This window comes from Rhinoraja longicauda, chromosome 2 (genome assembly GCF_053455715.1).
Source record: "Rhinoraja longicauda isolate Sanriku21f chromosome 2, sRhiLon1.1, whole genome shotgun sequence".
Taxonomy (NCBI): Eukaryota; Metazoa; Chordata; class Chondrichthyes; order Rajiformes; family Arhynchobatidae; genus Rhinoraja; species Rhinoraja longicauda.
The window spans coordinates 102,683,097-102,710,242 of record NC_135954.1 but is presented as its reverse complement, the minus strand read 5'-3'; the positions used below and the strand labels follow the sequence as shown (position 1 = coordinate 102,710,242).

The 27,146-nt window shown below is 43.4% G+C and overlaps 1 protein-coding gene across 1 annotated transcript in view; it reads left to right on the top strand.

The window, feature by feature from the left end:
* The first annotated feature begins 2,092 nt into the window (after positions 1-2,092).
* Positions 2,093-27,146, top strand: part of pitrm1 (pitrilysin metallopeptidase 1) — a 63,923-nt gene continuing 38,869 nt past the window's right edge. The window contains exons 1-13 of the mRNA XM_078429528.1: positions 2,093-2,191; positions 6,434-6,536; positions 10,097-10,203; positions 10,777-10,928; positions 11,077-11,191; positions 11,297-11,393; positions 14,247-14,407; positions 17,629-17,755; positions 19,820-19,908; positions 22,359-22,487; positions 22,614-22,727; positions 24,534-24,630; positions 25,899-26,033. Coding sequence (XP_078285654.1) covers positions 2,118-2,191; positions 6,434-6,536; positions 10,097-10,203; positions 10,777-10,928; positions 11,077-11,191; positions 11,297-11,393; positions 14,247-14,407; positions 17,629-17,755; positions 19,820-19,908; positions 22,359-22,487; positions 22,614-22,727; positions 24,534-24,630; positions 25,899-26,033 — 1,500 coding nt within the window. The 5' untranslated portion in view covers positions 2,093-2,117. The remainder of the gene's footprint in view (positions 2,192-6,433; positions 6,537-10,096; positions 10,204-10,776; positions 10,929-11,076; positions 11,192-11,296; positions 11,394-14,246; positions 14,408-17,628; positions 17,756-19,819; positions 19,909-22,358; positions 22,488-22,613; positions 22,728-24,533; positions 24,631-25,898; positions 26,034-27,146) is intronic.

Below are 27,146 nucleotides of genomic sequence, written 5' to 3'. Positions count from 1 at the left end.
ATTGGCCCATGAGTAGGTTATCAAAAATCTGTTGAATATTAAAAAGACACGAGTGCAGAAAATGTGCTCAGCTGGGAATGTCCAGACCCAGGGGTCACAGTTTAAAATTAAGGAGTAGGCCATTTAGGACTGAGATGAGGAAAGACTTTTCCATCCAGAGAGTTGTGAATCTATGGAATTCTCTGCCACGGAAGGCAGTGGAGGTCGATTCACTGAAGAGTTAGATTTAGCTTTAGGGCTAAAGGCTCCAACGGACCCCTCCTCTTGGATCCCCCTGGTTGGCCAACTACCCTCACTAGAACTTGTCATCTCCAACTGCCGGCGTGACATTAACCGCCTCAAATTCTCCACTCCCCTGACTAACTCTAACCTCTCCCATCCTGAACTTGCAGCCCTCCACTCACTCTGCAACAACCCGTAAAAAAAACAAAAACAAAAATAGAAAGAAGGGTCTCGACCCGAAACGTCGCCCATTCCTTCTCTCCTGAGATACTGCCTGACCTGCTGAGTTACTCCAGCATTTTGTGAAGGGATTATGGGAAATACAGTAAGCAGGAACAGGATACTGTATTGATTTTGGATGATCAGCCATTATCATATTGAATGGCGGTGCTGGCTCAAAGGGCCGAATAGCCTACTCCTGCACCTATTTTTCTATGTTTCTATGTTTCTATGAGACAATGGAAGCGATAAGGAGAGGAAAGTAGGTTGGGTTCCTCCAAGCAGTTTCTCTTTCTTTCATCAGACACCAGACCTCGTGTAGGAAGGAACTGCACAGATCCTGGTTTACACCGAAGATAACAGAGCAGAGCGAGATAGACCATTCGACCCTAGAAACCGCAGTCCGTCATGGCTCCATTTCACAATAGACAATAGGTGCAGGAGTAGGCCATTCGGCCCTTCAAGCCAGCACCGCCATTCAATGTGATCATGGCTGATCATTCTCAATCGGTACCCCGTTCCTGCCTTCTCCCCATATCTCCTGACTCCACTATCCTTAAGAGCTCTATCTAGCTCTCTCTTGAATGCATTCAGAGAATTGGCCTCCACTGCCTTCTGAGGCAGAGAATTCCACAGATTCACAACTCTCTGACTGAAAAAGTTTTTCCTCATCTCAGTTCTAAATGGCCTACCCCTTATTCTTAAACTGTGGCCCATTGTTCCGGACTCCCCCAACATTGGGAACATGTTTCCGGCCTCTAACGTGTCCAACCCCTTAATAATCTTATACGTTTCGATGAGATCCCCTCTCATCCTTCTAAATTCCAGTGTATACAAGCCTAGCCTTAGTAGGCAGAAACATTTGAAAAGAAAAATAACAAAAATCTGTGAGTTGATAGATGAGATATATTCTGCATTTTTATGGTATCATCAAACATACTGTTCCCCCACAACACTGATTACACTGCGAGAGGCAGAGCGAACGGCGGGGTTTGCTTACTAAAATGGCGGCCGTAACGCTCCTTCGCGCACTACACTTCAGTACAGGCAATTTCGACGGAGTGGTCCATCTTGCACCTCTGGTTTGCACCTCTGGTTTGCACCTCTGGTTTGCACCTCTGGTTTGCACCTCTGGTTTGCACCTCTGGTTTGCACCTCTGGTTTGCACCTCTGGTTTGCACCTCTGGTTTGCACCTCAGATAGGCACCTCAGATAGGCACCTCAGATAGGCACCTCAGATAGGCACCTCAGATAGGCACCTCAGATAGGCACCTCAGATAGGCACCTCAGATAGGCACCTCAGATAGGCACCTCAGATAGGCACCTCAGATAGGCACCTCAGATAGGCACCTCAGATAGGCACAAAATGCTGGAGTAACTCAGCGGGACGGGCAGCAACTGTGGAGAGAAAATCTCACCGGTTTTGAGACGAAAAGCATGAGAGGCGCATGAGCGCATGCCGGGCTCGCCTCCAGTGCGCATGAGTGGGTGCCGGGCCCGGCTCCAGTGCGCACGAACGGCTGCCGGGCCCAGGTACGATCCCACTGCGCATGAGCGGCTGCCGGACCCGGTTCCTGCGCGCATGTGCAGAAGCTGGTGCCTGTCGAGCAGCCGGGTCCGGGTGCTCAGTTGATTGCGCGCGCAGTCGGCGTCTGCGGGGAAGAGGCGGCGGCATCATGATGATGATGATGGTCAGCGCGGCTTCCGTCAGCAGGCTCTGGCGGCGGCTACTGCTGCGACCCGCGGCCCGGTGAGCGGGGGGTCCAGTGTCTGGGCCTGGGGGGCTCCAGTGTCTGGGCCTGGGGGTCTGGGCTTCCAGTGTCTGGGCCTGGGGGGCTCCAGTGTCTGGGCCTGGGGGTCTGGGCTTCCAGTGTCTGGGGGGGTTCCAGTGTCTGGGGGGGTTCCCAGTGTCTGGGAGTCCCAGTGTCTGGGGGTCCCAGTGTCTGGGGGTCCCAGTGTCTGGGGGGGTTCCCAGTGTCTGGGAGTCCCAGTATCTGGGGGTCCCAGTGTCTGGGAGTCCCAGTGTCTGGGGGTCCCAGTGTCTGGGGGGGTTCCCAGTGTCTGGGAGTCCCAGTGTCTGGGGGTCCCAGTATCTGGGGGTCCCAGTGTCTGGGGGTCCCAGTGTCTGGGGGGGGGGGGGGTCCTGTGTGTGGAGGCCTGGGGTCCAGTGCCTGGGGGGGATCTAGTGTCTGGGGGGGATCTAGTGTCTTGGGGGGGGTCCAATGCCTACCTATCCCGCTAAGTTACTTTTGTGTCTATCTTCGATTAAAACCAGCAACAGCAGTTCATTCCTACACAGTTGACCTGAGCTCGGTTGATGGGCTGCGGAAACACTTGGATAGACAGAAAGTGTAACTCAGTGGGTCGGGCAGCATCAGGTCAGGCAGAAAAAAGATGGGTGACGTTTCAGGTCAGGACCCTTCTTCAGACTTGGAAACACTTGGTCTGTTTCAAGGTTTCAAGGTCAGTTTATTGTCAAATGTGCCAGTTAAGGTACAATGAAATTTGAGTTACCACACAACCATACTAAGTTATCTTATAGAAACATTAAAAAATTATAAAAGGACTGGACAAGCTAGATGCAGGAAAAATGTTCCCAATGTTGGGCGAGTCCAGAACCAGGGGACACAGTCTTAGAATAAAGGGGAGGCCATTTAAAACTGAGGTGAGAAAAAACTTTTTCACCCAGAGAGTTGTGAATTTGTGGAATTTTCTGCCACAGAGGGCAATGAAAGCCAAATCACTGGATGGAGTTATGAGAGAGTTAGATAGAGCTCTAGGGGCTAGTCCCACATAATACAATACTATACAATACAATATATCTTTATTGTCATTGTACCCAGGGGTACAACGAGATTGGGAATGCGCCCCCCATACGATGCAATAATTTAAGTAATTTAGACAGCAGCAACCCAACGAAACGAAACAGTTGTAACAGTTTTGGACAGGGTAAAGTGCAAGTTGATCTATGCGTTGTGGCCATCCGGCTCAGCAGGACCGGTTCATAGCAGCTATGGCCCTGGGGATGAAGCTGTTCCTGAGTCTGGAGGTGCGGGCGTAGAAGGCCTTGCATCATGTGCCCGATGGAAGGAGTTCGAACAGACTGTTGCAGGGGTGTGAAGAGTCTTTGTGGATGCTGGTGGCTTTTTTGAGGCATCGTGTGTTGTAGATGCCCTCTAAGTCTGGTAGCTGTGTTCCGATGGCCCTCTGAGCTCTATGGACTACCCGCTGTAGAGCTTTCCTTTCTGCCTCCGTGCAGCTGAGGTACCACACAGGGATGCCATGCGTTAGGATGCTCTCGATGGTGCAGCGGTAGAAGGTCGTCAGCAGCTGTTGGGGTAGACCAGACTTTTTCAGTGTTCTTAAGTAGAACAGTCTTTGTTGTGCCTTCTTGACCAGCGCAGCAGTGTTATTGGACCATGTTAGGTCCTCCGAAATGTGAGTGCCCAGAAACTTGAAGCTGGACACTCTCTCCACACTGTCCCCGTTGATAGAGATCGGGGCATATTCCCCGTTATGTGACCTACGGAAGTTGATGATCAGCTCCTTGGTCTTGGTGGTATTTAGGGACATACTAAGAGATTAGTATGCAAACTTAAAGCACACGGTATTGTGGGTTCAGTATTGATGTGGATAGAGAACTGGCTGGCAGACAGGAAGCAAAGAGTAGGAATAAACGGGTCCTTTTCAGAATGGCAAGCAGTGACTAGTGGGGTACCGCAAGGCTCAGTGCTGGGACCCTAGCTATTTACAATATATATTAATGATTTGGACGAGGGAATTGAATGCAACATCTCCAAGTTTGCGGATGACACGAAGCTGGGGGGCAGTGTTAGCTGTGAGGAGGATGCTAGGAGGCTGCAACGTGACTTGGATAGGTTAGGTGAGTGGGCAAAGACATGGCAGATGCAGTATAATGTGGATAAATGTGAGGTTATCCACTTTGGTGGCAAGAACAGGAAAGCAGACTATTACCTGAATGGTGGCCGATTAGGAGAAGGGGAGATGCAACGAGACCTGGGTGTCGTGGTACACCAGTCATTGAAAGTAGGCATGCAGGTGCAGCAGGCAGTGAAGAAAGCGAATGGTATGTTGTCATTCATAACGAGGGGATTTGAGTATAGGAGCAGGGAGGTTCTGCTGCAGTTGTACAGGGCATTGGTGAGACCAGACCTGGAGTATTGCGTACAGTTTTGGTCTCCTAATCTGAGGAAAGACATTCTTGCCATAGAGGGAGTACAGATAAGGTTCACCAGATTGATTCCTGGGATGGCAGGACTTTCATATGAAGAAAGACTGGATGGACTTGGTTTGTACTCGCTGGAATTTAGAAGATTGAGGGGGGATCTTATAGAAACTTACAAAATTCTTAAGGGGTTGGACAGGCTAGATGCAGGAAGATTGTTCCCGATGTTGGGGAAGTCCAGAACAAGGGGTCACAGTTTAAGGATAATGGGGAAGTCTTTTAGGACCGAGATGAGAAAGTTTTTTTTCACACAGAGAGTGGTGAATCTGTGGAATTCTCTGCCACAGAAGGTAGTTGAGGCCAGTTCATTGGCTATATTTAAGAGGGAGTTAGATGTGGCCCTTGTGGCTAAAGGGATCAGGGGGTATGGAGAGAAGGCAGGTACGGGATACTGAGTTGGATGATCAGCCATGATCATATTGAATGGCGGTGCAGGCTCGAAGGGCCGAATGGCCTACTCCTGCACCTATTTTCTTTGTTTCTATGAATCGAGAGATACGTATGTAGGTTAATTGACTGGGTAAATGTAAAAATTGTCCCTAATGTGTGTAGGATTGTGTTAGTGTGCGGGGATCGCTGGGCGGCGCGGACTCGGTGGGCCGAAGGGCCTGTTTCCGCGCTGTATTTTCTAAAAAAAACATAAACATCCACCACAGTGGATTCCACGTTCCTCACTGTGATGGAAGGCAATAAAGTTCAAACTTCTTCCTCTTTGTTCTCCTGCGGTCAGGGCAGTCAAACCATCGGCAGTCGGGGCGATCAAAGCCCCCGCAGCCAGCGGTCGAAGCCCCCGTCGGGACGGTTGAAACACTGCGTCGGGGTAGTTAAAACTCTCCACGATCCCAAGAGTGCAGTTCCATGCTGGCAATAATGTGCCCTCATCACAGAGATATGGAGTGGATTACGCTTGGTCAATAGGTAAATCTGCTCCTGGGAATTTAGGTTTAATATCCTGGTTTCAGTATGGCCTGTGAAGCAGACATCAACCCAGCTGTGACTAATCGGAACAGGCGTTTTGTCGTTTTATGCTGGGCGATCCATAATTTTTTGATTGAAAGACTTTGTGCTTTGTTTCTTTACTGGTTATTATGGTGCTGCTATGGACTAAGTTTAATTTGTCCTTCTATACTACACCCCTAAACAGGACTTTAATTTACTTTTAAGTTTTGGTTTAAATTACAGCATGGAAATAGGCCCTTTGACCGCAGTCTATGCTGACCATTGATCACCCGTTCACACTAGTTCTGTATTATCCCGCTTACTCATCAACACCCTAAACGTCAGGGGGCAATCTGCAGAGGCCTAGAAAGCAGCACGTGATTGGGATGTGGGAGGAAACCGGAAAGTGTACAAACTACACGCACAGACATCGCCAGTCAGTATTAAACCTGGGTCTTTGGTACTGTGAGGAAGCAGCTCTACTAGCTATGCAACAGTGCTGTCCTATAGATAGATACAAAAAGCTGCAGTACTGCAAACTTAGCGGGACAGGCAGCATCTCTGGATAGAAGGAATAGGTGACGTTTCGGGTCGAGACCCTTCTTCAGTCTATGGTTGTGCAGCAGGCTTCATAGTTGTGTATGAACGCTGCTCAAACATAATTGAATCAGTCTTTCCTTTGGTTGTCTACCACGCCAGGAACAGTGCAGCATTGTTATCTCGTTATTCAAAAGAATTGTTCTAACTTTGATTAACAAGTTTATGCCTTCGTTCATTTTGAAAATATTTATTGTTTGCCCCCACTAGATCTGTGAAGTGTCATTCATGGCGATGGAACAGCGTCTCTGCAAGAGAGAGAGCCACACATTATGTCGTCGGAGAGAAAGTTCATGGGTTCACCATAAATCAGGTAGTTTTCTCTCTGATGATTTTAATCAAAACAGATTCGTATGTATACAATCTGAGACCAGCATGAAAGTATTTCAGTCAATGGATTACTGCAAACTGCCCAGTTACTTCTGTAAGCACAACCTGGCAACAAATCTGCACAGAACAAAGTCCATCAATCAAGATTGGGACAAATGGGTAGTCAAATTTGTATTGGTGAGATTGTCTATATTTTGTGGAAGCATTGCTGTGGGGCCTCTGGAAAACTGGAATGGAATTTGTTAGGTTTACTTACCTGGGCAGGGTTTATCATTTTGCTTACACGAGACTGCAGATGCTTCAATCAGGAGCAAAGAAACCATACTGAGAAACTTCTGAGTTCTTCCAGAACTTTGTTTATTTGCTCTGTACTTTTGCGACTGTTTTATGGCATCCCTGCCACAAACACATTCCCTCTATTTCAGAAATGAAAAGTCAGTCTGAACAGAGTCAGAATGCTATTTTACGGTGATGCCTGAAAACAAGCGCTTCAAAATGTGAAGCTTTAAAATTCATAATGATGCATGGCTTTAATTGAAGTTGGTTTATTGTTGCCCTGTTTACCGACAAACTGGAAAAAACTACCTTGCATGCTATCCACGTAAAAACATCCATACATGGTTGCAATCAAAACCATATACAGATTCGCATGTATCTTGGCAAGATTCGCATCAGCCAAAACATTATGGTCTGACGAGCCCAAATATTATGACCAATGGCCTAATATGCTGTTGGTCCTCTGTGTGCAGCCCCATACGCAGCAGGGTGCGATGCACTGTGTATTGTGACACATTCCTCCCGTGACCACCAGTAAAATTTTCTTTGACGTGCCACAGTAGACCTTCTGTCGGTTCGGACCAGACGGGATAGCCTTTGTTGCCCTCGTGCATCGATGAGCCTTGGGCGCCCAACACCTGTTGCCGTTTTGTGGTTTGTCCCTCCTCGGACCATTGTCGGTAGGTACTCACCACTGCTGACCGGGTGCACCCCACAAGCCTCGCTATTTCAGAGATGCCCTGACCCAGTCATCTGGCCATAACAATTTTGCCCTTGTCAAAGTCGCAGGTCTTTACTCGTGCCCATTTTTCCTGCATCCAAAACATCAACTTCAAGAACTGACTGTTCACTTGCTGCCTAATATATTCAACCCCTTGACAGGTGCCATTGCAACAAGATAATTGATGTTATTCACTTTGCCTGTCAGTGGTCATAATGTTTTGGCTGATCGGTGTATGTGTATAACAGTGCAAAGAGAAACTAAATAGAATGCAGAGTGTAGTTACCACTACAGAGAGAGTGCATATATAAAAGTGCAGGGATGCCAACGAGTTGGATTGAAGGAATCGGGAATACAGCTGTGGGAGGAATGTTGAGTCTAATAACAGCAGGGAAGAGGTGGTCCAATAATCTGGTGGTACGCTTCTTCAAGCATTTGTACCTTCTGCCTGTCAGAAGAGGGGATAAAAGGGAATGACTGGGATGTGAGTGGTCCTTTGTTATGTTGGCTCCTTTCGCGAGGTGGTAGGTCGTCACTAGAGGGAAGGCTGTTTGTATGGTGGACTGGGCTGTATCCACAACTCTGTTATTTCTCACAAACTTTTGCAGAGCAGTTGTCAATCCGTGCTGCCAGGATGCTTTCTATGGTATATCTATAGGAATTGTCATTTGAAAACTTTCTTGGTCTTCGGCAGATGTAGAAGTATTGATGAAGGGTTTCGACCCGAAACGTCACCCACTCACATCTGTCCCCTCTCCCTGCCCCCTCTCCTCACATCTATCCCCTCTTCCCCCCTCACATCTGTCCCCTCTCCCCGTCCCCTCTCCTCACATCTATCCCCTCTCCCCCTCCACTCCTCACATCTATCCCCTCTTCCCCCCTCCCCTCTCCTCACATCTATCCCCTCTTCCCCCCCTCCCCTCTCCTCACATCTATCCCCTCTCCCCCCCCCCCCCCCACCACCAATAGCCCCTAGCCGTGCACATACATTTCTCCCACCACCCGGGACTGCTCCTATCCCCTCCTGCCTGACACCTTCATTCATATGCTTCCCTCTGGATTTACATTTTATTCCTCTTTCCCTACCTGACACCGTTTTGTCTTCTTTTTACCTCCAGCCTTTGTCACTGTCTCCAACCATCTGCCCATCACCCACCTCTTTACCGCCGCACCTGGTACCTGTGCACACTTATTGCTTAGTAGACTTTGCTCAACCGGCATCTCATTTTACTTCCCCCAGACTCCATCAGTCTGAAGAAGGGTCCTGACCCGAAGCGTTGTCTGCTCATTCCCTCCACAGATGCTGAGTTACTCCAAAACCTAGTTATTTGCTCAAGATTCCAGCATATGCAGTCCCTTGTGCTTCCTAATAGAAAAGATGTGGGGTTCAAATTCTATTCCAGTATTTGAGTTCATAACTTCACCTGTCTTATCACTGCAGTATTAAGAACGTGGAACAGAATGGCCGTGGTCCAAGCCTTTCGACCACAAAGGCAATGGAAAATTGTCCTGAAATAGTATCCCCTCATATATATGGTTCAAATTTATGCTTAGGTTTGGATGAGTAAAAGTAACAAATAAACCAGAACACTCCTGTGCTCAAATAAGCTCCACCCCATTAAGATATTTCTTGGGTTGTGGAATAAGCGAGCCATTTGGCCATGTCTTTTCTGGTCCTATGGAAGAGCTATCCATTAATCTTATTCCACTGACTTTTCCCCAACAGTCCTGCCTTTGGGAGTCTTTAAAGGAAATTGTGTGGAATTAATGGGGAAGTAATTTCGTGAATTTGTCCTGGGACGATAAAATGGGATTTCAAAAGAACTAAGGGTATGATTTTATTTGTTTAATGAATTGTAAGGCCTGAAAGTACTGCATCAATGGTTGGTTGAAGCAGATTCACTCATTTCTATAAAGGAATTGAATATTTATTTGAAGGGAGAATATTTTTGGGGTACGGGGGAATAGCAATGGGTCTGAAGAAGGGTCTCGACCCGAAACGTCACCCATTCCTTCCCTCCAGAGATGCTGCCTGTCCCGCTGAGTTCCAATTGAATGAGACTAATGGATATCATTTATAAAATGTCAGCATGGTCAAGTGCTCTGCTTCTTCATGTTGTATATTCCGTACTTATGGAAATTCCTAGTGGGAAGAACTGCTTTCAGAGCCTGTTCTAGTTCATCTGCTATTTGCACATATTCAAAGCATTCTTTGCGATCGTGAAGTTGATGAATAAATAGTTATTCAAAAAAGTATTGAAATTGGTGAGTTACATAACATTAATTCTAAAAAGCTTCACTAAATGAAATGAGCCATTATGCATCAACAAAACAGAATAATGTGTGTGATCGTGCAAAGTGTTTCTCACATTTCCGTTTAATGTTGAGTATGAGGTTTATAAATATTGTTAAAATGCTGATTAATCTGCTATACTGTATAAGGGACAGTAATCGTTATGTTTGGGTCTGCTTTTTCATTCTTAAAGGAGTGCAAATACGGTAAAAATCAGTGCTGCGTTTTTAAGAGTAATCTTTACTTTCCACAGGTTACAGCTGTTCCTGATCTTTTCCTGACAGCAGTTAAACTTAGTGATGATAATACAGGAGCTCAGCATTTGCATGTGGCAAGGGATGATCCAAACAACCTGTTCAGGTAATTTATTGCAATGGCATACTTAATGTAAACATTCTGGTGCATTGTATGATCATATCTGATTATGATTATCTCATTGTGCAATTATAACATCTGCATTCTAATTGTTGATGGGCTTTGGGCAGTACTGGTGAGATCAACCCCTTGATTGCCCTTGAGAAGTGCTGGAGCCATCTTCTCAAACTGCTGCAATTCTTCTGATGCCGGTCCTTCCGCTGTGTTGATCTGAAGGGAATTTCAGTATTTTAACCCTACACTAATGAAGGCATTTCCTATTCTGGAAAATATATTACCAGCGTTGAGTATCACAAATCATAAATATTGTAGCCCTAAATGATAACTAATTTATCTATGAAGTATTGTTAAAAAAGACATTTTTCATGTAGAAAACACACTGGGTGCCCTGCTAATCTTTGAAGATTTAGGTTGATGAAGTATACAATGGAATGCGATGGCAGATGGGAAACTGAGATTATCTAAGGCTTTTAATGAGACTTAACGACCCTAATGTTGTTTTGTGAAGTACATATCATAATCATCTGACATTGTGGTCCTGTGTATGTTATCTTTCAGTGTGCAATTCCGTACCACGCCACTCAACAGCACAGGTGTGCCGCATATTCTAGAACATGTAGTACTTTGTGGCTCTGAAAAATATCAAATTAGAGATCCTTTCTTCAAAATGTTGACCCGATCCCTTTCTACTTTCATGAATGCCTTCACAGGTCAGTATTGATTTTGTGCGTGTGTTATTGAGATTACTGTAAAATATAGTTTGAGATTGGTACTAGTGAGGGTGGAGGTAATAGAATGAATAACTCAACAGCACCAAAGAAAAGTAGATTTGAATTTTTATTTTCTTGGTCTTTGCAGCAAGTGACTACACAATGTATCCATTTTCCACACAAAACTCCAAGGATTTTCAGAATCTTCTCTCTGTTTACCTTGATGCTGTCTTCTTTCCTTGCCTAAGAGAATTGGACTTCTGGTAAGATGTAAACTTGTTAAGTATGCCTTTTATATTTGTTACACATCGTTTTTGTGTACTTTTGTACATGTTTTGTATATTAGTATTGACTTTATCTGTCTTCAGGCAAGAAGGATGGAGGCTGGAACACGAAATTGCTGGTGATCAATCATCACCACTTGTCTTTAAAGGAGTTGTGTTCAATGAAATGAAAGGCGTATTTGTAAGTCTTCATAAATTATAATTTAACTTGAACACGATGCACGTTTGTGGTGTTCAAATACAGACTAAAATTTTATAGAAAAGTTGGCAAATGAATGCTTCAAAATATCTCCGTAGGTATTTGTGGGATTCATTGTTAGTCATTTGGTTGTTTGAAGTTTGTATGAGTGCAAGTAGCCTTTTAGGATTGCTTTTTCATGTACACAGCGATCCTTGTAATGCTCCTCACACCATCTCACCTTTCATGGTAGTATAACATTCAGATTCTTTCCATTTAATGTCTTGTTCATTGGGCGCTTATTGAATGTTGGAGCAGGTTGCTAAGTTAAATGCTACTGACACAAAAGTGGGTGGGATTGTAGATACTGAGACGGTTGTCAAAAATTGCAGCAAGTTCTTGATCAATTGGGCACGTGGGATAAGGAATGTTTGATGGAATTTAATACTGAGAAATGTGAGGGGTTGCATTTTGAGAAGTTTAACATGGACAGGACCTATACAGTGACTGGTAGAGCTCTGGGGAGTGTAGTAGAGCAGAGGAATCTAGGAGTGCAGGTACATAGTTCCTTGAAAGAGGTGCCACAGGTAGATAGGGTTGTCAAACAGGCATATTTTGGCACATTGGGCTTCATCAGTTAGCGTGTTGAGTAGAGAAGTTGGGAAGTCATGTTGCAGTTATATAAGATGTTGGTGAGACCACATTTAGAATAATGTGTTCAGTTTTGGGCACCATGTTAGAGGAAAGATGCTGTCAAGCTGGAAAGGGTGCAGAGAACATTTAGTTTAGAGATTTAGTTTAGAGAAACAGCGCGGAAACAGGCCCTTTCGGCCCACCGGGTCTGCGCCGACCAGCGATCCCCACATTAACACCATCCTATACCCACTAGGGACAATTTTTACATTTTCCAAGCCAATTAACCTATATTGGAGTGTGGAAGCAAACCAAAGATCTTGGAGAAAACCCACAGGGAGAACGTACAAACTCCGTACAGGTGGCACCCATATTCGGGATCAATGGACAATAGACAATAGGTGCAGGAGTAGGCCATTCGGCCCTTCGAGCCAGCACCGCCATTCAATGTGATCATGGCTGATCATTCTCAATCAGTACCCCGTTCCTGCTTTCTCCCCAAACCCCCTGACTCCGCTATCCTTAAGAGCTCTATCTAGCTCTCTCTTGAATGTATTCAGATAATTGGCCTCCACTGCCCTCTGAGGCAGAGAATTCCACAGATTCACAACTCTCTGACTAAAAAAGTTTTTCCTCATCTCTGTTCTAAATGGCCTACCCCTTATTCTTAAACTGTGGCCCCTGGTTCTGGACTCCCCCAACATTGGGAACATGTTTCCTGCCTCTAACATGTCCAACCCCTTAATAATCTTATACGTTTCGATAAGATCCCCTCTCATCCTTCTAAATTCCAGTGTATACAAACCTAGTCGCTCTAGTCTTTCAACATATGACAGTCCCGCCATTCCGGGAATTAACCTAGTAAACCTACGCTGCACGCCCTCAATAGTAAGAATATCCTTCCTCAAATTTGGAGACCAAAACTGCACACAGTACTCCAGGTGCGGTCTCACTAGGGCCCTGTACAACTGCAGAAGGACCTCTTTGCTCCTATACTCAACTCCTCTTGTTATGAATGGCAACATTCCATTGGCTTTCTTCACTGCCTGCTGTACCTGCATGCTTCCTTTCAGTGACTGATGCACTAAGACAACCAGATCACGTTGTACGTCCCCTTTTCCTAACTTGACACCATTCAAATAATAATCTGCCTTCCTATTCTTACCACCAAAGTGGATAACCTCACACTTATCCACATTAAACTGCATCTGCCATGCATCCTCCCACTCACACAACTTGTCCAAGTCACCCTGCAACCTCATAGCATCTTCCTCACAGTTCACACTGCCACCTAGCTTTGTATCATCGGCAAATTTGCTAATGGTACTTTTAATCCCTTCATCCAAGTCATTGATGTATATTGTAAATAGCTGCTGTCCCAACACCGAGCCTTGCGGTACCCCACTAGTCACTGCCTGCCATTCTGAAAGGGACCCATTTATCCCCACTCTTTGCTTTCTGTCTGTCAACCAACTTTCTATCCATGTCAGTACCCTACCTCCAATACCATGTGCTCTAATTTTGCCCACCAATCTCCTATGTGGGACCTTGTCGAAGGCTTTCTGAAAGACAAGGTACACCACATCCACCGGCTCTCCCCTGTCAATTTTCCTAGTTACGATCGGGATCGATCGGGATTCGGGATACAAGGATGCTGCCAGCACTTGAGGGCCTGAGATATAGGGCGAGGTTGAGCAGGCCAGGACTCTATTCCTTGAAGTGCGGGAGGATGAGAGGTGATCTTATAGATGTGTACAAAATCATGAGAGGAATAGATCAGGTTGACGCACAGTCTCTAGCCCAGAGCTGGGGAATCGAGAACCAGAGGTCATAGGTTTAAGGTGAGGGGGGATAGATTTAATAGGAATCTGAGGGTTAGCTTTTTTACATAAAGGGTGGTGGGTGTATGGAACAAGCTGCCAGAGGGGGTAGTTGAGGCAGGTCATATCGCAACGTTTAAAAAGCATTCAGACAGATACTTGACAGGATAGGTTTCGAGAGATATGAGCCAAACGGAGGCAGGTGGGAGAAGTGTTGATGGGACATGTTGGTTGGTGTGGGCAAGTTGGGCCAAAGGGCGCGTATGACTCCATCTGCCACCCTGGAACCATTAAATGCTTTAGCCGTCCTCTTTACAAAAATAACAGACTTTCTCAGTTTATGGTTATTAGGAAACTCAATTTAATTTTATTCCTATTTACATCATCTGCCTTTTCGTTTCAGGCCAACAATGAGAATCTGTATGCTCAACACTTACAAAACAAGCTTCTACCTGATCATACCTACTCGGTGATATCTGGAGGTGACCCTTTGCAAATACCCGAGCTTGCGTGGGAAGAATTAAAGCGCTTCCATGCCACACATTACCATCCTAGTAATGCAAGGTACATTATAGGACAATATAAAAATATCGTGAACAATTAATTTAAATTTAAATTGCTAAGCCAATATTTTGTCCATCAGGTCATAAGAGAAAGGAGCAGAATTAGGCCATTCGGCCCATCAAGTCTACACCGCTATTCAATCATGGCTGATCGATATATCCCTCCTAACCCCATTCTCCTGCCTTCTCCCCATAACCCCGGACACCCGTACTAATCAAGAATCTATCTATCTCTGCCTTAAAAATATCCACCGACTTGGCCTCCACAGCCTTCTGTGGCAAAGAATTCCACGGATTCACCACCCTCTGACTAAAGAAATTCCTCCTCATCTCCTTCCTAAAGGAACGTCCTTTAATTCTGAGGCGATGACCACTAGTCCTAGACTCTTCCCCACTAGTGGAAACATCCTCTCCACATCCACTCTAACCAAGCCTTTCACTATTCGGTACGTTTCAATGAGGCCCCCCCCCCCCTTATTCTTCTAAACTCCAGCGAGTGCAGGCCCAGTGCTGTCAAGCGCTCTTCATATGTTAACCCATTCATTCCCGGGATCATTCTTGTAAACCTCCACTGGACCCTCTCCAGGGCCAGCACATCCTTCCTCAGATATGGTGCCCAAAATTGCTCACAATGCTCCAAATGCAGTCTGGCCAGCACCTTGTTGAACCTCAGCATTACATCCTAGCCCTCTTGAAATAAATGCTAGCATTGCATTTGCCTTTGTCCAAGGGTGATGGATAGCGATTTTGATTGAATATAGCTCTTGGTGTAAGTACAAATTAGACAATTTTAAGTTAAAAAAAAATCTGGAAGAACTCAGATTGGTCAGGCAGAGGGAAATAGCTGGAAATGGCTTTGGGCCATATTGGGGGCCCTCTTTCAGACTGAAGAACAGTCCCAATCAAAATATCATCTGTGTATTTCCCTCACCAGTTGCTTTCTGATCTGCTGAGTTCCTCTTGCAGTTTGTTTTTTTGCTCAGTATTCCAGCATCTGCAGTCTCATGTCACCCTCTGATAATTTAATACCTCCTTTGCATAATTTCAATTCATAGGGACAATAATGTAAACATCTACCCACCGAGGCATGCAGTTATTTTAATTTTGAAATTACACAATAGATAGAATTACAGCTTTGTGGACTCTGAAACTATAAGTGGGTTAACTTGTTGCAGGTCCACTGTAAAGAAGTAAAGCGAGGGGGTGGAGGGGCTGTCACCTGCACCATGGAAATCCAGAGGGGATTAAACAAAATAAATGGGTGATATGGTGTGCTTTGGTATTTGACATCAACGAGTATCCTGCTTTAATCCTGCATTCAAGTGCTGATGGTCCAGAGTTGCACCTCTTTCCTGATTCCTGCAAGTTCCAGGCCATCAGCTTATACCTCACTTAACCCCCCATCTTCTCCGTTCTTCCCTCTGGGTGATCACTGTTTTGGGCATTTGAGAGAATCAGTTAATGGGAAATGTTGCGAGAATGGCATTGATATGGGCCCTCTGCAAGTGGTTATGTACTATGGTCTGAATGGCCCCTTACAGTGGGGGAAATATGAAAAAATACCAGTTTTCATAATTGGCATCAGCAAATACTGACATATTTCAACGTAGCTTGTATCAAAACTCAATTGAAGGTTGTTTATTACAGATTTGTTGCCAATTTATGATCCAATAGCTAGTGATCTTTAATATACAGAGAATAGATACAGACATCCATAACGGGCATAACTTAAAATTTCACTCGTTCTTTAAACAGATTTTTTTTTCAATGTTTCTTTACTGGCTATGATATGCATCCAATGTTGCAACTTGTCCTTCTGGGCTTCGGCTTAGTTTAAGAACAAAAAAACCCATTGGTTCCAGTTAGTCTGAAGAAGGGTCCTGACCCGAAACGTCATCTGTCCATTCCTCCACAGATGCTGCTTGACCCGCCAACTTTTTTTGCTACAGTCCTGTCCTCGTAGTGTAATGCACTTTTATTCCATCAGTCTTTTTTTCGGTAGTTCACATTGGTCCCACCTCCCCATAATCACGAGTCTATCAGCTCTCTTCAGATAACACTTCTCTCTGTCCATCTAGTTTTATAGGCGATTCCTCCCCAAGCCTCCATTTTACGGGGTGTTGAGTTCCCAGATAACCATCCACGTTGCTACTTTTCTGTAAAGCCAAGCCACATCATCTGTTCATCGCTAAAAAATGCAATCTGATAATAAAAATTCATATACAAATTCCATGAGAGCGAGATTTAACATAATAGTACTATATTTGCCAAGTATGTTTTGCAATATACGAGGAATTTGATTTGCCATAAAGTCATACCAATAAAGAGCAACAAGACACCCAAATACATTTTTAAAATGAACATCCACCACAGCGACTCCCCCACATTCCTCGCTGTGATGGAAGGCAAAAAAAGTTCAAACTTCTTCCCTTCTTTGTTCTCCCGCGGTCGGGGCACTCGAGCCTTCCGTTGTCGGTGTGATCTTGGCTCCAGCAGCCGGCGATCGAGCCCTCTGCATCTGGGTGATCAAGCTCCCGCATCGGGGGGATCCCAGCTCCCCTGCACCGGGCAATCACATCCCGGGTTGGGGCTAGTCAAACCTTCTGCGACTTGGAGCTTCCCGACATCAGTCTCCACTCGAGACTGCAAGCTCCTCGATGGTGAAATCCGCAGGCCGCGGTTGGAGCATCGATCCCAGGCAAGGGATCGCAGGCTCTGATGGAAAGTCCAAGGCCCCGCAATGGGGCTCAAAGTCGATCTCGACTAAGGCCGCCAGCTCCATAATGTTAGGCCGCAGAGCGACCGGAGATACGATCCGGAAAACAATCACATCTCCGGCAAGGTAAGAGATTGAAAAACGTTCCTGACTCCCTCCCTACCCACCACATAAAACAAACCAGAGAACATTAACACATACTTTTTAAAACACACTAAAAATAACAAAAAAGACGAAAAGGCAGACAGACAGTTGGCGAGGCTGCCATCGCTGACGGCGTTACCTGATGGTATATTGTTCCAAGTCTCAAATGTTTAGGTAGCGATTTATGAATTCTGCAAGCAAGAATTTACATTACCAGAACTACTGTAATGCAGGGCTTACCTGCACTCACTGTGACGTGTAGACCTATGTCCAAAAAAGTTTAATCATTTAAAATCTAAGTACTACATTGATTGCATGAGAAGCTTAGAAGCTCTACCATGTATCTGTTTTATCTGTTTCAGGTTCTTTACCTATGGTGACCTGCCCCTGGAACAACACCTCAAACAAATCCAGGAAGAAGCACTTTGCAAATTCCAAAGAATTAATCCTGGCACTTCAGTTCCCACACAACCACGTTGGAGTGAACCAGTAAGTAAAGGACACAATCTCTCTGACTCTGGGTTAACATCAGCAGTGAAATAAAGTTATAAAAGTAATCAATATTTATGGCAGTCGTGATGCAGATTGACAGTCCTGCTGCAACTTGACTTTTAATAAGAGATTATTCTGGATGGATCAAGAGTGCAGAGAATTCGATGGTCCTGCAGACGAGAAACAGAAGAATCAAATTCTTGCTGCAGCTTTACAGGTCCTTATTTTGAGGTTGACAGATATCCCAGCCAAGAGAACTCGTTCTTGCATCGATCCTGACAAAATGCATAAGAATTGTATATAAAACAAAATGTTGGAGACACTTAGTGGGTCAGAAGCTTTTTTGGAGAGAAATGGACAAGCGAGATTTTGCGTGGGACTCTGTCAGAAGAAGGGTTCTGACCGGAAACGTCAGCTGTCCATTTCATTACACAGATATTGCCTGATCTGCTGAGCTCATCCATCACTTTGTTTTTTGCTCAAGATTCCAGTATCTTCAATCTCCTGTGCCTCTGTAAGAAAATTGTGTATGTTTCGTGAGATGCCTCTTATAAACTTTAGGGAGTAAAGGCTCACTCAACTCGATCTTTTCCTGTACACCAATTCCCCAATCAACATAATCATATAGTTTTATATCGTCGGCAGGCTTGAATATATTGTAGGAAAGAACTGCAGATGCTGATTTGAATGGAAGGTAGACACAAAATGCTGGAGTAACTCAGCGGGACAGGCAGCATCTCTGGAGAGAAGGAATTGGTGATGTTTCGGGTTGAGACCCTTCTTCAGACTGATGTCAGGGGAGTGGGCGGGACAGAGGTAGAATGTAGTCGGAGACCGTAAGACTGGTGGGAGAACTGGGAAAGGGGAGGGGATGGAGAGAGAGAGGGAAAGCAAGGGCTGTTTGTAGTCAGATAAGTCAATGTTCATACCGCTGGGGTGTAAGCTACCCAAGCGAAATATGAGGTGCTGTTCCTCCAATATGCGCTGGGCCTCACTCTGACCTCATCCATTGTCAGAGTGAGGCCCAGAACCGGGAAATCAGTTAGGTTAAGGCGGACTGAGCGGAGGTGTTCAGCCAAACGATTGCCGAGCCTGTACTTGGTTCCCTCGCCTAAATCATTGGTACACATTGTAAATAGCATCAATCCCTGTGGAATCCAACCGCCACAACCTCCCAACAAAAAAAGACCTGTATATTCCCAGTTTTCTGTCCATTAATCAATCCTCAATCCACACTGATATTTAATCTCCAATCCCAAATACAGTAATTTTGTTAATAATCTCCTGTGTTGCAGTTTATTGACGACCTCTGAATAATTCAAATGCATCATATAATTTTGTTTTCCCATTGCTATTCTACCACAGAATCTCAAAAAAACCCACAACAGATTTGTAAATCAAGGTTTCCCCTTGTATTGACGGGCCTGTATTCTCTGTTTTATTTCTCTCGCCCTTATTTCTTCGATAGCAGGGTTTCATTTCAGTGCAGGACTACTAGAAGTGGTTTAGTGCGAGTGAGATATTTATACACCCAAGAAAAATAACTCGTTCTTATTTTAAAACAGTACACCTCTTTACCAAGAAACAGAATATTTTCTAAATTATCTCACTGTTGCACTTGGCATGTGCAAATAGTCTGATGCCTATTTGCCTGTCTTACTGGGTTGACAATTCTTCAATTAGCTTTAAACTGCTCTGAGATGTCATGAAATGCATTTCTCTCAATGGAAGTTCTTAATATTTAAACACAGAGAATGTGAAAGAGACCTGTCAGCAATGCTCGATTAAAAGTCTCATTTTATTACAATATCACAACAAAATTATGATTGGCATCCACTTGTGGCCAATATGCTTCTGATTGCTGTATTTTTGTAAAGAAAATAATGGTAGAGGAGGTACAGTGTAAGAAAGAAATATGTCTTTTTTTTCAATGTTGGATCGGTCGGTGGTAGAACCTGTCTGGCACTTTTATCTGACCATAAATGCAAAATATTCCTTTTTAAACAAAAAAAATTGTAGTGTGTTATTTATTGCTTCTTTGTGGTCTTATTTTGCCTCCAGAAGGAGTATCATGTTCCTTGTGGGTCAGACTCGATGGCTCCTGATCCTGCTAAGCAAACCACATACAGTGTCAGCTACTTGTTGGGCGAGTAAGTAAATTTCATTCTTTTCCTATTTCTCTACACAGGAACTTAAAGTGTATACTAACTTGAGCATTCCATATTTCAAATAAACCAGTTATACCTGAACTGTGTAGGAAGGAACTGCAGATGCTGGTTTAAACCGAAGATAGACAAAAAAAAATCTGGAGTAACTCAGCGAGTCAGAAAGCATCTCTGGAGAAAAGGAATAGGTGACGTTTCGGGTCTGAAGAAGGGTCTCGACCCAAAACGTCACCTATTCCTTTTCTACAGAGATGCTGTCTGACCCGCTGAGTTACTGGAGCTTTTTGTGTCTAATCCAGTTACAAATGTAATTGTATGCATAATTTATTTTGTCAAATCGCACTTTCTTGGAGTAAGTGCAGTCTTTCCTCCTGATCACTTTGTAGACTTTTAGATGCTTTTCATAAATTTCAGATCTTTTCAGCAACATTATTCAAAGGATAATTTTTTTAAATGAAATACCTTTTTGATCTGTGCTAAAGTACTGATTTTAGACAATATCTGACAAAGTTTCACAGTTTCATCTTTAGTTTATTATCTGTGTCAGTCATAATAACAGGATCCAGTAAATTTCTCTCTTCCAGTAATTTACCATGGAGAACTATTGAAGTTAGGAGCAATTTCTTAAAATCTGTTAAATGTTGAAAAAGTGCTCGTCTTCATTGAGTGTCTTTCAGTCTTGTTTGAATTGACCAAACTGTTAAGAAGCTTTTTCTCATATTGTGGTTGGAATCAATATTCACATTTAATTTCACACCTCAAATGGATTAAATACCATTTTGGTACTCTTAGATTGATGTTCATATGATGGGTGCAACATCTTTAATTTGTATTGCTTTTATCCCCCCTACAGGTGTAACCCAGTTGTATAAGAAAATAACTGCAGATGCTGATACAAATCGATTTATTCACAAAATGCTGGAGTAACTCCAGTTCTTCAGTCTGAAGAAGGGTCTCGACCCGAAACGTCACCCATTCCTTCTCTCCCGAGATGCTGCCTGACCTGCTGAGTTACTCCAGCATTTTGTGAATAACCCAGTTGTATGTTATCTATAACCCCTTTTTAAAGAAAAATTGTTTTACCTTTAAACAAAAGCACAATTTTTCAGTAATGTGTGCAAAAATGCAAATTTGCTTTCATTTGCATCTCAAACAAATGGAATTCTCTTTTTAAATAAGAAATCTGTGATGTGTGTTGACAGAATAATATTGACAAGATTGCAAGGGGAACTATCCTGGTAGAGTCATAGGATCATTTAAGTCTTACTAAGAAATTAAATGTAACCTCAGGTGAATGTCTCGTGGAAAAGGCAGATTCTTTGATAACGTCGAATTTATTCACAACTTTACTGATGTTCTCAGTTGGATAACTAGATAAAATAAAAATAGAAAATGCTGGTTCAACCACCTCTATCCCAATGAAGTTTAGTTTTAGAGATACAGCGCGGAAACAGGACCTTTGGCCCACCGAGTCCGCGACGACCAGCGATCCCCGCACATTAGCACTATCCCACAGACACTAGGGAGAATTAACAATTTTACCAAAGCCAATTAACCTACAAATCTGTACGTCTTTGGAGTGTGGGAGGAAACCGGAGCACCCAGAGAAAACCCGTGCAGTCACTGGGAGAACGTACAAACTCTGTACAGACAGCATCCGTAGCCAGGATCAAACCTGGGTCTTTGGCGCTGTAAGCCAGTGCCTCTACCCCTACACCACTGTTCCAACCCTAAATTCAAATTGTGAATGTGCATCTCTTCATAGAAATAGGCCCTTAGCACTTTCAGCATTCAATGCCGAATGAAACAGTTTCAGATGATCAGCCATTCCTAACCTTTATCTCGGTCTTTTTCCAAATCCCTCTTCAACTTGAAATTTTGGATTTCATTCATTGTCTCTGATATTTATCCCCTGCATTCTTCCTTCAGCCAGCGCCAGTTTCATTCAATCTCATTTGTTCTTTCCTTACTGTAAGACTTTTTTCATTTCTGCTCCTCTCCACTTTCTCCACAATATAATATATTTTTAATCTACTCGCAATTCTGATAAAAGAACCTGAAACAATAACCTAATTTCTGTTTTAGTGGATGCTGCCAGATCTTTTGAGTATTTTCAGTATTTTTTCATATTTCCACCATCTACAGTATTGTATCTTTGGCATAATAGCTGAAGTATTTGGCTCCAGCCTCCCTTTAAACATTCTGGGTTCTCTGGAAAATTCATTATTCTACTGTCTAACATCTAAAAAATAAGAAGTTAAAAACTTGTTTGAATTTAAATAGAATAGTCCCGTCAGTGAGAATGCCAGATTAATGGAGTTTTACTGCAACTTGTTTCATAGCATTTTTATATTAAAATCATTGTTTCCTTGTGGTTTAATGTTGGGGGGAAATATTTTATTTCAAATGTCTGTTGTTTTTATGTCTTCTTGTAGCATTACCGATACCTATGAAACATTCATCCTCAGTCTTCTATCATCTTTGCTGGTTTCTGGGCCCAATTCTCCATTTTACAAAGCATTGATTGATGCCAGGATTGGCACAGACTTTGCTCCTGTTGTTGGGTAGGTTTAGTTTTGTTCTGCTGTATCTTTTTTTTTTAGTTCTTTTAAACTGTTAGCTATTAGTTTGATCTTTAAATTCTTAAGCAGTTTTGTAGTCATTAATGGAAACTATGATTGGTTTTTCAGATTCGATGGGAGCACAAGAGAGGCTTGCTTTAGTATTGGGCTGCAAGGCATTGCAGAACAAGACATCAAATCAGTGAAACAGATCATCGAGAAAGTAATTGACGAAGTAATTGAGTGCGTAACCTACTCTATAAACATAATAATTTAATTACAGTGCAATGTGTATGCTGCTGCACAGTGATGCCACACAATATGTCCCCTTCTTAACTTCAGTACCACGTGCAAAACTGCATTTAAGAGATATTTGGACAGATACATGAGCAGGCAATAGGCAATGTTTAGAGGGATATGGACCAAACACGGGCAAATGGGACCAGCTGTGGCATCTTGGTCATCGTGGAGGATTTCCATGTTTCCATGCTGTATGACTCTAATTCGATGACGTGCTCAATTATGTGAGGAATACTGTGGAGACAGCTTCCTTACTGGAGGAATGGTTCCTGGATGTATTTATCCTTCTGCTCTATTCTCCACCTATTTGCTTCAGACATTGCAAATATGGAATATGGTATTCGGTCATCTGGATGTTGGCAAGAGAATGTAAAAATCATACTAGCCTGCAATAGGCTCTCATTTCATTTGGTTTAGTTTAGCTTGGAGACGTAGCTTGGAAAGAGGCCCTTTGGCCCACTGAGTCCGTACCAACTAACAAAAACCCATATACTAGTTCTGTCCTACACACTAGGGAAAATTTACAGAAGCTAATTAACCTACAAACCTGAACATTTTGGGGATTTGGGTGGAAACCAGAGCACCCGGAGACAACCCACACGGTCACAGAGAACGTACAAACTCCGGACAGACAGCACCCGTAGTTTCATAACGTCTCCATTATGGCATCCTTTATGTAATAATGGTGCCCATGACCTGACTTAAATTAGGTTTTTTGAACAAAACAATAGTACTGGGGGAACACAGTGGGTCTGGCAGCATCTGTGGAGGGATTGGACTGATGACGTTCTGGGTTGAGACTCTTTATCAGACAGATTGAAATGGGGGGGAGAAAGCTGGAAAATTAGAGGTGGAACAAAGGCTGGCAAGTTTGGGGGACGGGGGCTATTGGCAGAGGACTGGAGCATATGACAAAGGCAAGGGGTGAAAAGGAAACAAATGGGTGTCAGATGAAGAGAAGAGGAAGAGTGGGAGGGACATGGGTGGAAGAGGACAGGAGGAGGAGAAAAGGTGGATGAAAGGGAACTATGAGATTTGGAGATGAGTGTACAAAGGAGGGAAAGGAACAGGGGGAAAGCAGCTTCTCTTTAAGTGAGAAGTTGCCTGCTTCAAGTTATTTACAGCAGGATGGTACAACTATATTTCTAGCGCATGACCTAACAATACTGAGCAAATGAGGATTTAAAATTGACTGCCTGACAGTCCCCCAAAAGTCTTTATACCTTTATTGCTCTGATATTTGTCAAAGAAATGTTGCAGAGTTATAGGATCACAGCACAGAAACAGTTTTGGTCCACTGTGTTCCTGCTGACCACCAAGTTCATAAGTGACAGGAGCAGAATTAGGCTATTCGGCCCATCGAGTCTACTCCACCATTCAATCATGGCTGATCTATCTTTCCCGCTCAACCCCATTCTCCTGCCTTCTCCCCATGACCCCTGACACCAATTACCCATCTATACTGATTCCATTCACTTGCACCCAGTCTGTGGTCTTCAACACCGTGGCAATTCAAATGCTTCTCTGCATACTTGCATGGTCATCTTCCTTTCTTCCTCTGATTCTTTCTGAACCTCTTGTTAATCACCATAAACATATACCCTTTAGCTTTAAACAACTCTGCTAAGGGGGACAGTTTGTTATTATATACCATGCGCGTGCCCTGTAAACCCTATGCTTGCCCTATGTCTCATATTTGCTTGAGTGTTTTATTCACATGTTTAAAGTTGCTTTTTTTTAAATTAAAAGGAAAGGATTTGAGGAAGTGAGAATAGAAGCACTCCTTCACAAGATTGAAATTCAGTTGAAACACCAGACTACCAATTTTGGCCTTGCATTAGCATCGGTAAGTTGCTTTTTACTTTATCCACATGATGGCGTACTAACCACACTACCGTAGTTTGTGGAAAATATTTCCAATGTGCCACAAGAGGGTGTTAGAATCTAGTTAATGCATGGTTTCATGTTAAATCGGTGTGGTGCCAATGTATCAAGTGTAAACTGTTTGAAGTAATCCTTTTTGAACTGTTTGAAGTATTTCTCATGTTATTGGTTAAGTGAGCTCTGTTAAATGTTTTCACATTGAAGGACTAAAATGTATTAAAATAATTTTAAGGAGGCTTCCTTCCTCCAATTTACTTTTTAGTGTTCATGTCTGTGAGCTGGCATTCTGGGCCTTGAGTGACCTGCAACTGAAAAGCCGTATCCATTGGATAAGTGCTTTCAGGACACTGTTTGTGAGCAGGAGGAGGGCTCAGATGTGCACAATCGAGTGTACACTAATATCCAGATGAGTAGATAGCATGATTTTAAAATTAACATTTGTCAAAATTATGGATTAGATCAACACCGTCCCATCATTCAGCTCTATTCCCTGGTGGTTTTTGTACTCTGGCAGCATGACTGAGAAATGAACTGAAAATGCCCCATTCAAATCCACTGGAAACGGCAGCCAAAATCTCTTTTTTTTTGTCACCCATTCTCCATTTCTGCCAAGTAGTTGTTATTGGATACAAAAGCAAGATTAACACTCGAGTGTTGTATCTAGCTTTGTGCATTGCAATCTTGGCCAAGGATAGGTTAGTTGCCAAGATGAGGGGATTAGGTCCCATTGTAAGATGAAAAGTTCTGTTATTTATTTCAGAACAAAAACTTTGAGGATTGATAATGTAGGTAGAGTGATAGGCTTCTCATGAGCAGTGAAGATTGACACAAAAAGCTGGAGTAACTCAGCGGGACAGGCTGGAGAGAAGGAATGGGTGACGTTTCGGGTCGAGACCCTTCTTCAGCATTAGCAGTCATGTCGGAAGATAAGTATGGAAATAAATACAACCTTGAGTAATCTTGAATTTGGAAACCTAAGTTATCCCAATGAAACAATACTCTGAATAAAGGTCTCGACCCAAAACGTATCCCATTCCTTCTCTCCAGAGATGCCTATCATGCTGACTTACTCCAACATTTTGTGCCTATCTTCTAAATGCAAGGTGCAATTTTAGATTTGTCACTTTAAACGTTCCTTTGAGGTGTGATTCATAAATCAAGTTGTCAGAAATTAAATATAATTTTCTTTTAATAACAATCACTGATTTCTCTTTGTATGTTTATGTCTAGTATGTTGCAACAAATTGGAATCATGATGGGGATCCTGTGGAGGTGTTGCAGATTGGTGAAAAGGTGACTAGGTTTAGACAATCCCTGAAAGAAAATCCTCAATTCTTGCAGGATAAAGTAAGACACTATTTCAAGGTAAGGGTAATTACATTTAATGTTTTATTTGTATTTGGGGTCTCAGCAGCAGTGACTATCACTATCAACATAGGAAGATGTCTGCGCTGAACCTTGTATCAAATTCAACCATTCCAGTTTGTCTGCACATGATCTATATCCCTCCATTCCCTGCATATTCAAGTGCCTATTATAAGCCTCTTAAATGTCATTATCGGATATCTTTTTTCCACAACTCTGGCAGCATGTATCAGGCAGCTACTACTCTGAAAAGAAAACTTGTCCTGCACATTTGCTTTAAAGTTAAAGTAAAAACTCACTCTAAAGCTATGCCATCTATGATTCGACATTTCCACCATGGGGGGGGAAGGGTCTGACGGTCAACTCTTGCCAATGCATCTCATAATTTTATAACCTTCTGTTAGGTTCTTCCTCAGCTTCTGGTACTCCAGAAAACAAATCAACCTTGTCTAACTTCTCCTTAAAGTTAATATGTTTAAATCCAGGCAATGTCCTGTTAAACCTCACCTGGACCCTGTCCAAGACTTCACATTTTAACTGTAACGGGTGACCAAAATTGACCAAAATATGACATCCTGACTCTTTTACTCAATACCCAACTCAATAAAGGCAATCATACCATACTAGTCTACCTACGATAGACATGTACAGGGGGATCTTGGGTTCCATCAATGCGGTCCTGGCATTAACTATTTACTATCCCCTTGCAATTGACCTTTAAAAGTGCCACCCTCACACTTGCTCAGATTAAACGCCATCTGGCTTTTCTCTGCCCATGTCTATGTTCTATATCCCGTTGTATCCTCTGACAGCCTTCTTCATTGCTCACGACTCCATCAATTTTTGTGTCATCTGCAAACTTACCCGACCCATCCTCATATTTGCCCCAAGTAATGTATATATACTGTATCACAAACAGAGGCCCCAGTATTGATCCTTGCAGAACGCCACTGGTTAAAAACCTCCAGTCAGAATACCAGCCTTGCACTACAACCCTCTGTCTTCTATGAGTAAGCAGTTCTGAATCCAAACAACCAAATCACCATGGATCCTATGCAACTTAATCTTCTGGATCAGTCAACCACAAGGGACCTTGTCAAATGCCTGACTAAA